We start from the raw sequence: 12,500 nt of genomic DNA, 5'->3' as shown, positions 1-12,500 counted from the left end.
TACTGAGACGTGTTTCTTCATGAATGCTTACTCCCATGAGTACGTTTGGACCATGTTTGTCATAGTTTACAGAACATGTTTGTCGTTAGCGGCTCTGGGGCGAATGTGTGTGTGTGTGTGTGTGTGTGGCTGATATGGGTTTGATCCACCATTTCCAGTGCTCTCAGACCTCAGCCACGACAACACACGGTGGGGACCACTGACACGGCAAAACAGTAAGCTCAGCTGTGGAGAGTGGTGACCTCGCGCGCACGCACGCACGCACGCACGCACGCACGCAGTCAGAGGATAGGACAGAGTTAGACACACTGGAGTTCAGCTGAAACAGAAAAAACTATTGTTCTCTGCTCAGCCACTTTCACCTCCTCACACACACTCTCTCTCACACACACACACCCTCCCCCATCCTAATGTGGGTTTAATGTGTAAACAAGTCTCCTCTCTCCACAGGCTCACTAGTATGCCAGGTTGACATCTTTACCCATCAGGCCTCCCACTCCAAACCCCACCCTCTCTCTTTCTCTCTCCCTCTCTCACACGTACACACTCACACACACTCTCTCTCTCACACACACACACACACACACACACTCTTTGTGTTCCATAGAGAGCTTTCTAAGCTCCTGAAAAAAAAAAAAAAAAATCACTTCCCCAGCCACCTCCACACACACACAAGTGTACACCCTATATACATTTAAAATTGTCCTGTATGTTGGCAACTTTGCCATGAAATCAACAGACACTACAGATGAGCCAGACCATTACACCAAATTCTCCTAAATGCACAAAGCACGGAGGTCACCCGTAAACGGCAGCTGCGCTCTCAACATCCTCTATAGCTGAAGCAGTCGGCATAGGGGTCTCAGTGAACAAGTCACAAAGCAGGATGTTTTATCTATTTTTAAGGCCAAACCACAGACATGTTCCAGTGAAGAATGTGAACTAAATATATGGTTCTACACACTTGTCGTATATCTTCTCCCGCGTGTGATCACGACGTCGAGCGCAAAGCTAGTCATTTGGGAAGTGTTATGCTCGTACACAAAGGGAACAGAACTTAACAACAGCCTCAAACTCAAGCGTTATATATATATATTTTTATACGTTTTATTATTTCACAAAAACAACAGGAGCCGAAGCGTCTGAATAGGACGTTTGTGACGCTTGACGTCTATAGTCTGTGGAAGGATTTCCTAAAACAACGAGAAAAGACTTTATATTTCACTTATCTTTAAATAATTTAATTGAATATTTAAAATACATCGTCCTTTGAACGACTTATCCGATGAGAAAGTCACTGACTTCATACACAACCCCAATATTTAGTAAACATGGGGAAGCCATACAATCAGGAATTATTTAATTCATTTCAGTGGCCATGTTGCGAACGCACACCACCACCACTTCACGACTTCTTTCCACTCAACCGTCTCCCACACACCACAACCGGGACAGAAATCCGCGATGCAGATTGAGGACACACGATTTCCTGTGTCGAACACGAAGGCTTGCTCTTGGTACCTCCACAACAACCCTAGTACTGACACACAAAATGGCCAGATGGTGCTCTCCATAGCCTACCACAAAGCAAACATGGAAGACAACACCCAAGACTGGGGCCTGCTTGGCGAACGGCCTCTAAGGAACCCCACTCATACTTCAAATGTCTAACCTTGTTAGACATTTCATGTTCTGTTAAATTGTATTCATTTTTGACCATAACTGGCACGCTGTGCATTGTCTTGTAATTGACGTATACTGAAGTTCAAAGTCAGTTGCCTTTCTGAGTAGTGGGTGACTGGCGTGGTGATTAAATAGCGGTCATGAAATTAAAATAAAAGTGTACGTTACTATGGCAGGACTAGAGGCTTTTATTTATAGGACAAAAGACGAGTTATGGCAAAGCACGCTATCAGTAACGCAATGATACCAGAATGTCAGGAAATTATCCCATGCCACAGATATCTAACAATTGCAATCGAAGCAAATATCCACTTTCCACCACAAAAACCCCATCCCAACTTTAAGAGACGTAAGAATAAGGTAAGAATTGTTTACTAAGTGTAAGCGTCGACTTTTTTTTCCAGAATGCTACCACGTTAAAACTGCTGCGTGGAAAATGGCACGTAGCTTCTACTTCCAGAGTGCGCGTCAATTGAGTGAGCGTCAAAGACAAAACAACACAAATGCTCACACAGAACATTAATATGCATATTGACTTGTTTATATATACATATACACGTAAATACCAGAGGCTATTGTAGTGATAGCCGACTAACGCGTGGGCAAGTCGACCTAAATAAACGGGTGGAGGTGGTAAGTTAGGTGGTATTGGTAAAACGGCCAAGTTACTAGCTATATATTAAAGTCTGATTGTTTGAATATCAAATCTTCATGAAACTGGTTTGACAATAACGTGCCCGCACGTCGACCGTCAAAGACTTTCCCTGCAACATGGCCAGCTCTGGATACAATGTAGCTCTGATCTTTACGTAATCCAGCCGCTTGATGGACGAGCGGCACCGCTCCACCATCGCTTTCTGTCAGGACAGGGCGACGCAAAGGGTACAACTTTAAAGACACTCACAGCGCTTTTTGTTGAGTTTGTTACCATCATGCCATATAAAATAGCGGTTATTTAGCCCAGATGTCATTATGGGATGGAAAACAAAGATGGTGTTCAGCAAGCACGATAACCACTTAGCCATGCATTGCTTAAGGATCATTTTAGTCATAACTGGAGGGGAAACGATAATAGTAAAAGCCAATACCATGCTACGTCGCTGAATCCATAACATGTAGCATAAACACTATCCTTAATGTGCAGTTCAACTCGGTTGGTTGGCAAATTAGGCAGCCAAATTCAATGGCTAGCAACTAGGCTAGCGACAGGTTTACTGTCATGAAGGGAGTAGATCCACGTTGTGCGAATATACGTACACACAAGCAAGGCAACTATCAGTTCAACTCTGCAAGAGTAGTTTGTACATACAAGCGAGTGCATGGTTACAATATGTAATCAGTACTGAGCGAAAAAGTCATTTGTAACACACCATATGCCGGTTGGGACAACCACCGTTCTTCAGAGCATAACTTTAAGCTAACGTTAGCTAGAAGGCTAGTCAACACTACTGTCCGAGTTTGTCCGCTGAGAAAGACGGTCTATTCTACGGCAAAAGGGTAGCTTAATCGACATCTCATTCACAGACCAAGAATACGTGTCTTTATCATGAGTATTTTGAGTTGGGAAAGCATATATAGCTAGATAACTATGCCCATACTGCAGTGGGACTTCCAGAAGTCACTTGTGACACACAATAACCCTGTCCAAATAACGTTAGCTAACATAAGGCTAACTATGACAAATAACGTATTATACAAGACCATTCATACCGCTAACAACAGACGTGGCATTCCGATAAGATACTGATAATAATCACTATAAATAATGATTTAAGTTTGTCTTTTTAGCGTCACTGATCTGTTGGCTTTGGATTTTACCCAGCTAATTAGCTATACTGGGCTAACGTTTGCTAACGTTACTTCTGGACTTCCCATCCCAATGATCAGGTGGTTCTCCGATCTTTTTGTGAAAGTACAGTTACATATCAGCGTGTCAGGTGTGTTACTGTCACTTCTACCACGCAGGTGACCACTTTCGATCGCCAGTCCCCCATCTAATTCAAATGAAGGACCTTGATAATTGAACACACAAAAGGTAGCAAGCCAGCTGGGTTATTCTTTCCTAAGCCGCCATGTTGAAAATTTCCCTTTAAACCCATTAAGACATGATCCAAATTCTCAAACAGTGGTTGCCGAGGAAATTCGGTTAGCAGCATCTTGAACCATTCAATGCCCCTACACCGCACTCACCGGAGGCGGTCGGACTTTGCAGATGCCAGTTTTCTCAGCTATGGGTCGAATCTTATTGATAAATGCAAAGGGATCCGCAAATTCCTCCCAGCTTGGTTCGAAGACTGGGCACTCCGGAGGCGGCTTGAACTCGTCCGGCCGAGGCTGGGTCATTGTTGTGGTCCGGTTCCAGGGCAAAGTAGACACCGGTCGCTTGATCCTGACAGACTGAAACGTTGTTAGGATCAACAAGACGATTAATCCCTTAGTTACTCCAGCATCAGATTCTCTTTGAGTCACACAATCAGCATCAACATTCACTAGCACTCACACACACACTCACACACACACCATGAGATGATTGTTCTAAGGCAGTGACTACGTCCGCCCAAAAAAATAGAGACCAATTTAATCCACTAAATGTTGTAATCCTTCTCAAATCTTTGAGACAATGTTTAATATGTGAGAAATAGAGCCTTTTCATCACTGGTTAAGTACATTATGCAACATTTCATAATGTTTGTCGACTAAGTGAGCTAGTTCTTTGCCTATTCAACAGAACGCATGTAGATTTATGGTCTAAACACCAACAAATAAAAACGTATGTGCAAACTAATGTCTTTTCCGAATGATCAAAGCAGGTTTAGTTAAAGATATGAACAAACTATATTATTCGTGGAGGCATGAAGATCACTGTGGCTCTGAGCTTTAGCAAAGTCCACATGGTGTAGGCATCGTGCTGGGTTTGAGACAACCGGGATGTATTTTCTAGTGATAGTAGTTCCAAAATCCTTTTCTTATAAACGCATCAAAGCTGTACCTGACCAGCAAAACATGGGGAGATAGGAGTAGGCAAACACATCGACAACTCCAAATAAACATGGAAGTTTTCACGGGATGGAGGTTACCAGAAAACTGAATGTTCCGGTGTAATTGACACCACAGGATAATCTACCCATCCGTGATTCATTCAATTGGGTCTACTTAGAATAGACTAATGCCTGAAATTGAATTGAATATTCTTTGAAATAACCATCGTTCGTTTAGACAGTCGTCGTAGGCTATGGGATCCATCTAACCATATTTCATGCTATACAATACTGTTTACTTCCGCGGAGGAATATATCCAGGTGACAGCTCACGGTGACCGGGACTTGTTCTTTAAATAGACTCTATGGAGTTGCTGATTGGATGTCGTCCTTACGAGTTTGGTGAAGGGGGTGTGGAGAAGGGGTCTGTGGTTAATACGAGTAAACTTCTTATTAGGCTGCAGTTAGGGAAATTACATCAAATAATAAGGCAAAATCACAAGACCGAAAAACGCTGGAAGATGTGACCATGCACTTCAAAACACAACACCATAGGCTGCTCTCTCATCCAACTGTGAAGTAGGTCACTCCGTTTGCATACTGCGCATTCAACTCCAGTTCAATGTCTTCGGTTTTTGTTTAGATATCGCTATATAATCCTAATCCCATAATAACATGGTGCCTTTGCCCTAGCCTATGTTTGACCAGTTGCAACGTAGACCTGCTCTCTTGTATCAATGAACGTTATTTCGACAATGAACCATTCCGGTTTCGTCTCAACGTTGTATTATCTAAGGTCGAACGAGAAGCCACTCGTTTTATATTCTGGCCTACTCCTTAAATGTGTTTCTAACAGTTCCGCTGATGTTTCCGTCTTTGCGCTAAATGCTCTTGTGACAGAGGAGGTCGAACCTATATTCGGTGGACCCATTAGCATCCACGCATTCACTTTGAGAGTTGGGTTGGGTTGGGATTTGGACGAGAGTAGCCTGGTGTTCTGTGACTGCCTAGTCCCAGCGGTTGACTCGGTCACAGTATCAGGGCCAAACGTCAAGGTCAGCCATAACGACGCAACTCCACCACAGTGTATGTTTAGTGTATCACAAAAGATTGGAAAGGAAGGCTTTCTCACACACATTTCACCATTAAACGGACACAATTTAATAGGGAGAATGTGTCTGGTGGCGTAACTTCGTGAGAAAATGACCCTAAAGAAAAGGTTACTTTGGTCCATTCCAGGAAAAAAGTCGTTAGACAAGTTATTTTGTATCGTGGTGTATTCTGACGCGAATGTTAATCCTGATCGGTTACATGAACGCCTGTCCCGAGCGCCCACCCTAAATCAGGAACAGATCAGAACAAACAAGTCCAGCCTGCTGTTGGGACCCAGGCTGGCTTCATTCTTTCCTCAGAAATACAACCTCACAAATGACTGCCAAGAATGGCCACCTTCTTAAAAAGATATGAAATCATAAATGGTACCATTATAATTCCAGTAGTTTTAACATCTTAGATTATGCATGTACGCACCCCAGTGTGACACTGTTATAGATTACATCTGAGCAATGACACGGAATCAGGATTTTATTCTGGATTATAGAACACATGTAGCTTAAGAGTTGGGGCCGTCACTAACAGCAAGACCCATTTTTATTTAGAAGTCAGTTTCACCTCTAGAGATTGTGCCAGTTGTAGTGCGTTGGGTGTCCGTCTCCGCATGTGTTCAGCCAAGCAGGTTTGAGAGGATAGCATTAGTCAGGCATTAGCATGAGTAACTGGAAGAGCTGGTAGGAGCAGTCTCACCTTCCGCCTCAGCAGGAAATCATATCCGCTCCCATCCCGTGGAGTTCATTACACACACACACAGCCCAAGATGGCTTCCCAGAAATACTCCCAAACAGCAGATTTAAACACAAATATTTATTCAGAGGAGAATAATAAAAAAAAAAAAAACTGAAAACTCAGCAGCAGCAGAACAGACCAACACAGCAGTCACTGAGGACAGAAGGACAGAACAACTCAGACGACAAATAAACAAAGAGTTGACGAACGAGAGAGAGAGAAGGAGAGAGAATGTTGATCCCTTTTGCGGGTAGGCAGTGGGTGGCTCGCACAGGAGGCTCAGCTCAGTACTCCTCCCCCTCCTCTTCGTCCTCCACAGAGTCCGCTCCCACCTCCTCATAGTCCTTCTCCAGCGCCGCCAGGTCCTCGCGCGCCTCGGAGAACTCGCCCTCCTCCATGCCCTCGCCCACGTACCAGTGCACGAAGGCCCTCTTGGCGTACATCAGGTCAAACTTGTGGTCCAGACGGGCCCAGGCCTCAGCGATGGCGGTGGTGTTGCTCAGCATGCACACGGCCCTCTGCACCTTGGCCAGGTCTCCACCAGGCACCACAGTGGGGGGCTGGTAGTTGATGCCCACCTTGATGGGAGAAGGGGAGAGACATATAGCAGTGAGAAGTCATTTAGAGAAACACTCCAAACAGCAGCCATTTTAAGCAGATATACTACAGAGGACCAGACCCAATCAACCAATCACAAGCACACTCCTCTCTGGGATCAACCAATCACAAGCACAGCACACTCATCCAAGCTCACCTTGAAGCCAGTGGGGCACCAGTCCACGAACTGAATGGAGCGTTTGGTCTTGATGTTGGCGATGGCCGAGTTGACGTCTTTGGGCACCACATCTCCACGGTACAGCATGCAGCAGGCCATGTACTTGCCATGACGAGGGTCGCACTTCACCATCTGATTGGACGGCTCGAAGCAGGCGCTGGTGATCTCGGAGACAGACAGCTGCTCGTGGTAGGCCTTCTCAGCGGAGATGATGGGGGAGTAGGTGACCAGGGGGAAGTGGATACGTGGGTAGGGCACCAAGTTGGTCTGGAACTCCGTCAGGTCCACATTCAGAGCACCATCGAATCTGAGGGAGGCAGTGATGGAAGACACGATCTGGCCAATCAGCCTGTTGAGGTTGGTGTAGGATGGGCGCTCGATGTCCAGGTTTCTGCGACAGATGTCATAGATGGCCTCATTGTCCACCATGAAGGCACAGTCGGAGTGCTCCAGGGTGGTGTGGGTGGTCAGGATGGAGTTGTAGGGCTCCACCACTGCAGTGGACACCTGGGGGGCTGGGTAGATGGCAAACTCAAGCTTGGACTTCTTGCCATAGTCGACGGAGAGGCGCTCCATCAGCAGGGAGGTGAAGCCGGAGCCGGTGCCTCCGCCGAAGCTGTGGAAGATGAGGAAGCCCTGGAGGCCTGTGCAACAGTCCGACTGCAGGTGGAGAGATGAGGGACGGTTACAACCCAGCCAGTCACAGTAGGTCTAAACTCCAGCCAGTCACAGTAGGTCTGAACTATGGAAGTCGACTGGTCAGCCCTATAGCCTATAGCCCCAAACATGTTTGGACACAATTACAGACGTATGTACTACTGTATTGATCAGTAGGAAAAGCTGGGTTTCTACATTGGTGTTTTAAACTGTAATAGTTAGCATGATAGTAATAATTAGACAATTATTAGACTAGTAATCTACTAAATACTGACCACCACATAGAGATAATTGGCAGCTGTAAAGTTTCTAGCAGGGGGAGCTGGATTTGCTCATGGAGACAGAAGGCGGAGAGCAGCACCACCCAGGACGGTACCCACCAGCTTGCGTACGCGCTCCAGCACAATGTCGATGATCTCCTTGCCAACCGTGTAGTGGCCACGGGCGTAGTTATTGGCTGCGTCCTCCTTCCCGTTAATCAGCTGCTCGGGGTGGAACAGGCTGCGATAGGTTCCAGATCTGACCTCATCTTTACCGGGGACAAACAGAACAAAACCACCATGAGGGAAAGGGCACACGAGAAGACCACAGGGTTGCCCTAGTTGGATTAGATTGCTAAACAGAGCTCAGACAGAACAAAGGTTTTTCTATGACAGGAAGTCAGTTAATCGCAGTTGCTCTCTATGGCCACTAGGGGGCAGAGTTGGCCAGCACATCTGCTCAGGAGGGCGGGCGGGCTGTCCCAGTGTCCTTACCTATCACGGAGGGCTCCAGGTCCACAAACACGGCACGGGGAACGTGCTTCCCGGCACCCGTCTCGCTGAAGAACGTGCTGAAGGAGTCGTCCCCGCCTCCGCTGCGGCCAACGGTGATGGTCCTGTCAGCCGGCATGTTGCCGTCCGGCTGAATGCCATGCTCCAGGCAGTAGAGCTCCCAGCATGCATTGCCAATTTGAACTCCGGCTTGTCCTACGTGTATGGAGATGCACTCACGCTGGATGACCCCACACACACACACAAAGAAAGAAACACAGGGGTTAAAATATGTGGACCCCACCCCTCAGGCCTCATGTCAATGATCAGAGGCCCTGGGGACGTGACGTCAGGACACACACACACAGAGCTGCTAGCCCCCTGACAGGGGTTTGAAAATACACACACCCACACACTAAATACATGCCTCACTTCAACCAACACCCCCCCCCCCCCCCCCCCCCCACACACACACACACAGCTGCTACAGTGAGCACACACACGCACACACACACACACACACACACAGCTGCTCCAGTGGAACACACACAGTACCACACACAATGACCCAGGTCATGCTTGGTGTGACCTATAAGCACTTGGGCTGACCTCTATAGGGAGGTACCCTTACACCACCCACAGTTACAGGTTGGAGTTGGGTACAACAGCCACCTGAGTTGGGACGCAGGATGTAGCAACCTCAGCCCACGTGACGTGACCAGGCCTCTCTCATAGCCAGAGTTCAGTTATAAACATAAAGGGCGACACACACACACCTGGTGCACACAGGATCAATGACAAATTAGGAATTCCCCTCTACTTAAAACCAGGAGCCTGTAATTACAGCACACAAGGAACACTAAAACACGCGTGAGTAGGACGAGCGAGAGCAAGCGTTGTCAAAAGGACAGTCAGATGCCAGGACAGCACGAGCGGTTAAACTGATAAGGCTCCTTGGCTTAAAAGCATATTTTCAGATGCATCTGGCACCGCTTCCTTTAAACTCTGGGCACTAGGCCACACACTACACTTTCCTTAGAGGCGGGGGAGGGATGGGGCGGGGGTTAACGCTACCCAAACTGGCCTGGACTGGATTAGACTTTCGGCGGGAGGGTGGGGGGAATCCATTGTAAACTGAGTGCAGGAAGTGGGCTAGGGAAAGGCGGGGCTTCTATGAACTTGAAATTTTGTGATTTGATGAGTCACAGAAGCATACATGCCGCTAGTGCTTCTTGCCTAAAAACAAAATCACTCCTAGTACACAACAAATCACTCGGTAAGTACACAACAAATTCAATCCAGACCATCGTCACCGCTGAATGGCGCGTGACAAATGATCTTCACGTTCAAATGAGGCAGAGGGGGACCGGCCCAACCGGATTCTCACTTTATAAGCAGCGAGAGGGCATCATGGTTATTACAGGCCCTCCTGCGTGGAGAGACATCAACCATAACCGTTTGCTATGTAGGTTTAGACCAGTCGCACATATTTACTGGAAAACGAGCCTAGCTTGGCTATGGCCTCTCCGTTTGCCTAATGCAGTGGTCTTTTTAAAACGTACTTCTTTTTTTTAAAAAAACGTCGGCCTACGCACGTGAAAAGGAGGAGATTCGACGGTGGTGTAGTATGTCTAAATGGATCATTTAATACGTCTGAAATAACACGCAAGCCGCAGACTACTGTACAGGTTAGAGATGTAACCCCGCCCGTGTCTTTAGCTAGGCGGACGGGTTCGGATTCTTCCGAATCTAAGTGTGTCAAGGAGTCCACGAGCGCTGACGCATGTGACTTTTTAGGCAGCAGTGGCCGCGCCTCCCTTCCCCCCATCCCGCTACAGGGACTGAAAAAATACCACCTACCCGTTTCCTAACCAGGGCCAACATGGGCCTCTTCGACAGATTCCAAAGATTCCTCGAAAAACACTATTCCAGCACACATCACACATGTCGCTGCTTTGTTAGCCCACTGACGAACAGAAAATTCGTTTGTTCAACGAACAAAACTTCATATAAAATGGCAGAAAAGCACGAAAACGGGAAGGTGCGCATTTACTTAGAGAGGAGTCATATGTAAAATGTATATTAAAGCTAGCAGACATCTATTGACGATTTATCAGCCAGACTATGGAAGTAGTCATGATTATAAAAGTTAATACGTCGGCATGTGCAAACTACAATACAAAACATTTGTCCAAAGAAACTCGGAACTTTGGCGCTCTGTGGATGTGGCAAAACACCTGGTCCACCATTAGCGCAGACCACGAGGACATTGATAAGCGAAGAGAAACACAACTCACCATTTTAGAGATTTAGTTGTCTGAGACTGGACTTTGAAATTCTGATAAATACTAGACGATCAGTGCCAAGGAGTGCCCTGCCTTCGTTGACTTTAGACGCGTTACGTGTCTCCGCCAACACAGCAATGTCAGATGCAGAGGTGCGCAGAGACTCATTTATATGGGCCGCAAGAGAGACCGCCTTCACATGAGCACAATTGGTGCACAGAGGACACCAGGCGCTCTACAGACGGCTATTGGTGGACATATTTCTCTGATATTACAGTTTAATTAAGATCTACGCTTACACGTTTCAAATTAATAACATGTACATGTGCATATTAAGTCTTTTAATACTACATACATCAAATATATTGTTATTTAGTCTTGCAGAAATGATGTAGGGTAGATTCTCAGGAAAAGGGGAGGGACGATGCGATTTTGAAATTTTCTTTGAAATATCCTACCGCGCTGCCCCACCACAAAGCCTGTAGCTTCGCATAGTCACAATGCGGGAAAAAAGGGTTCCTCCCCTTACAAAACTATGAGGGACGCATATGTGGCATCATTCAAAACTGCAGTTCTAACTGCCCGTAAGAAGAGCCAGCCCCACACAGGGACGTCTCTAAGTACCCCGCGGATAAGATAGATAGGTGATCGTAAGTTATACGTCATAACTTGGGTGCCTTATGAGATGTAGCTCTAAGACATAACTACAGCTCTCCGTGGGGTATGACACACCATAGTATAACGCCTTTCACCCAGTCCCCTGGGAGTAGCAGAGTGGAGTGACAGGAGGACACTTTACTCTGACCAAACCCAGACGTTCTAAAGGTCAAAAGGTCATGTAGATCAGAGAGGTATATGCGGTCCATTACAGAGTGCACAGCCACTCACCACACCAGAGCACAGCCACTCACCAGACCAGAGCACAGCCACTCACCAGACCAGAGCACAGCCACTCTCCACACCAGAGCACAGCCACTCACCAGACCAGTCCACACCAGTGCACAGCCACTCACCAGACCAGAGCACAGCCACTCACCAGACCGCCACTCACCAGTCCAGAGCACAGCCACTCACCAGACCAGTCCAGACCAGTGCACAGCCACTCACCAGTCCAGAGCACAGCCACTCACCAGACCAGAGCACAGCCACTCACCAGACCAGACCAGAGCACAGCCACTCACCAGACCAGACCACACCAGAGCACAGCCACTCACCAGACCAGCGCACAGCCACTCACCAGACCAGAGCACAGCCACTCACCAGACCGCCACTCACCAGTCCAGAGCACAGCCACTCACCAGACCAGTCCAGACCAGTGCACAGCCACTCACCAGTCCAGAGCACAGCCACTCACCAGACCAGTGCACAGCCACTCACCAGACCAGACCAGTGCACAGCCACTCACCACACCAGAGCACAGCCACTCACCAGACCAGAGCACAGCCGATACTCCAACTCCATCGTTGGAAATGAGTGGGGTGACCTGCTCAACCCACGCGGACAGATACTCAGAGACTCCGCATTGAAC

General features: G+C 47.3%; 2 protein-coding genes across 4 annotated transcripts in view; both read right to left on the bottom strand.

The window, feature by feature from the left end:
• kdm5bb (lysine (K)-specific demethylase 5Bb) overlaps positions 1 to 4,254 on the bottom strand; it is a 38,511-nt gene extending 34,257 nt beyond the window's left edge. For all 3 annotated transcript variants that reach the window (XM_031566829.2, XM_031566830.2, XM_031566831.2), the window contains exon 1: positions 3,874 to 4,254. In XM_031566829.2, the coding sequence (XP_031422689.1) occupies positions 3,874 to 4,026 (153 nt within the window). In that variant the 5' untranslated portion in view covers positions 4,027 to 4,254. The remainder of the gene's footprint in view (positions 1 to 3,873) is intronic.
• Positions 4,255 to 6,566: 2,312 nt separating this feature from the next.
• Positions 6,567 to 11,141, bottom strand: tuba5 (tubulin alpha 5). Its single transcript, XM_031566842.2, has 5 exons — positions 10,985 to 11,141; positions 8,691 to 8,928; positions 8,316 to 8,464; positions 7,258 to 7,938; positions 6,567 to 7,081 (listed from the first exon to the last, which is right to left on the bottom strand). The coding sequence occupies exons 1-5, from the start codon at positions 10,985 to 10,987 to the stop codon at positions 6,788 to 6,790; spliced, it is 1,365 nt and encodes a 454-aa protein (XP_031422702.1). The 5' UTR covers positions 10,988 to 11,141; the 3' UTR covers positions 6,567 to 6,787.
• Positions 11,142 to 12,500: the final 1,359 nt, after the last annotated feature.

Source organism: Clupea harengus, chromosome 4 (genome assembly GCF_900700415.2).
Source record: "Clupea harengus chromosome 4, Ch_v2.0.2, whole genome shotgun sequence".
In the NCBI taxonomy this organism is placed as follows: Eukaryota; Metazoa; Chordata; class Actinopteri; order Clupeiformes; family Clupeidae; genus Clupea; species Clupea harengus.
This window is presented reverse-complemented; position numbering and strand designations above follow the sequence as displayed.

Bases quoted from the DNA above. Each gene is read 5' to 3' on its own strand.
- tuba5 (XM_031566842.2), bottom strand. The intron at 7,939-8,315 runs GTGGGTACCGTC...CTCCACCTGCAG, and splicing joins TGGAGCGCGTACGCAAGCTG to TCGGACTGTTGCACAGGCCT. The intron at 7,082-7,257 runs GTGAGCTTGGAT...TCTCCCATCAAG, and splicing joins GGTGCCCCACTGGCTTCAAG to GTGGGCATCAACTACCAGCC.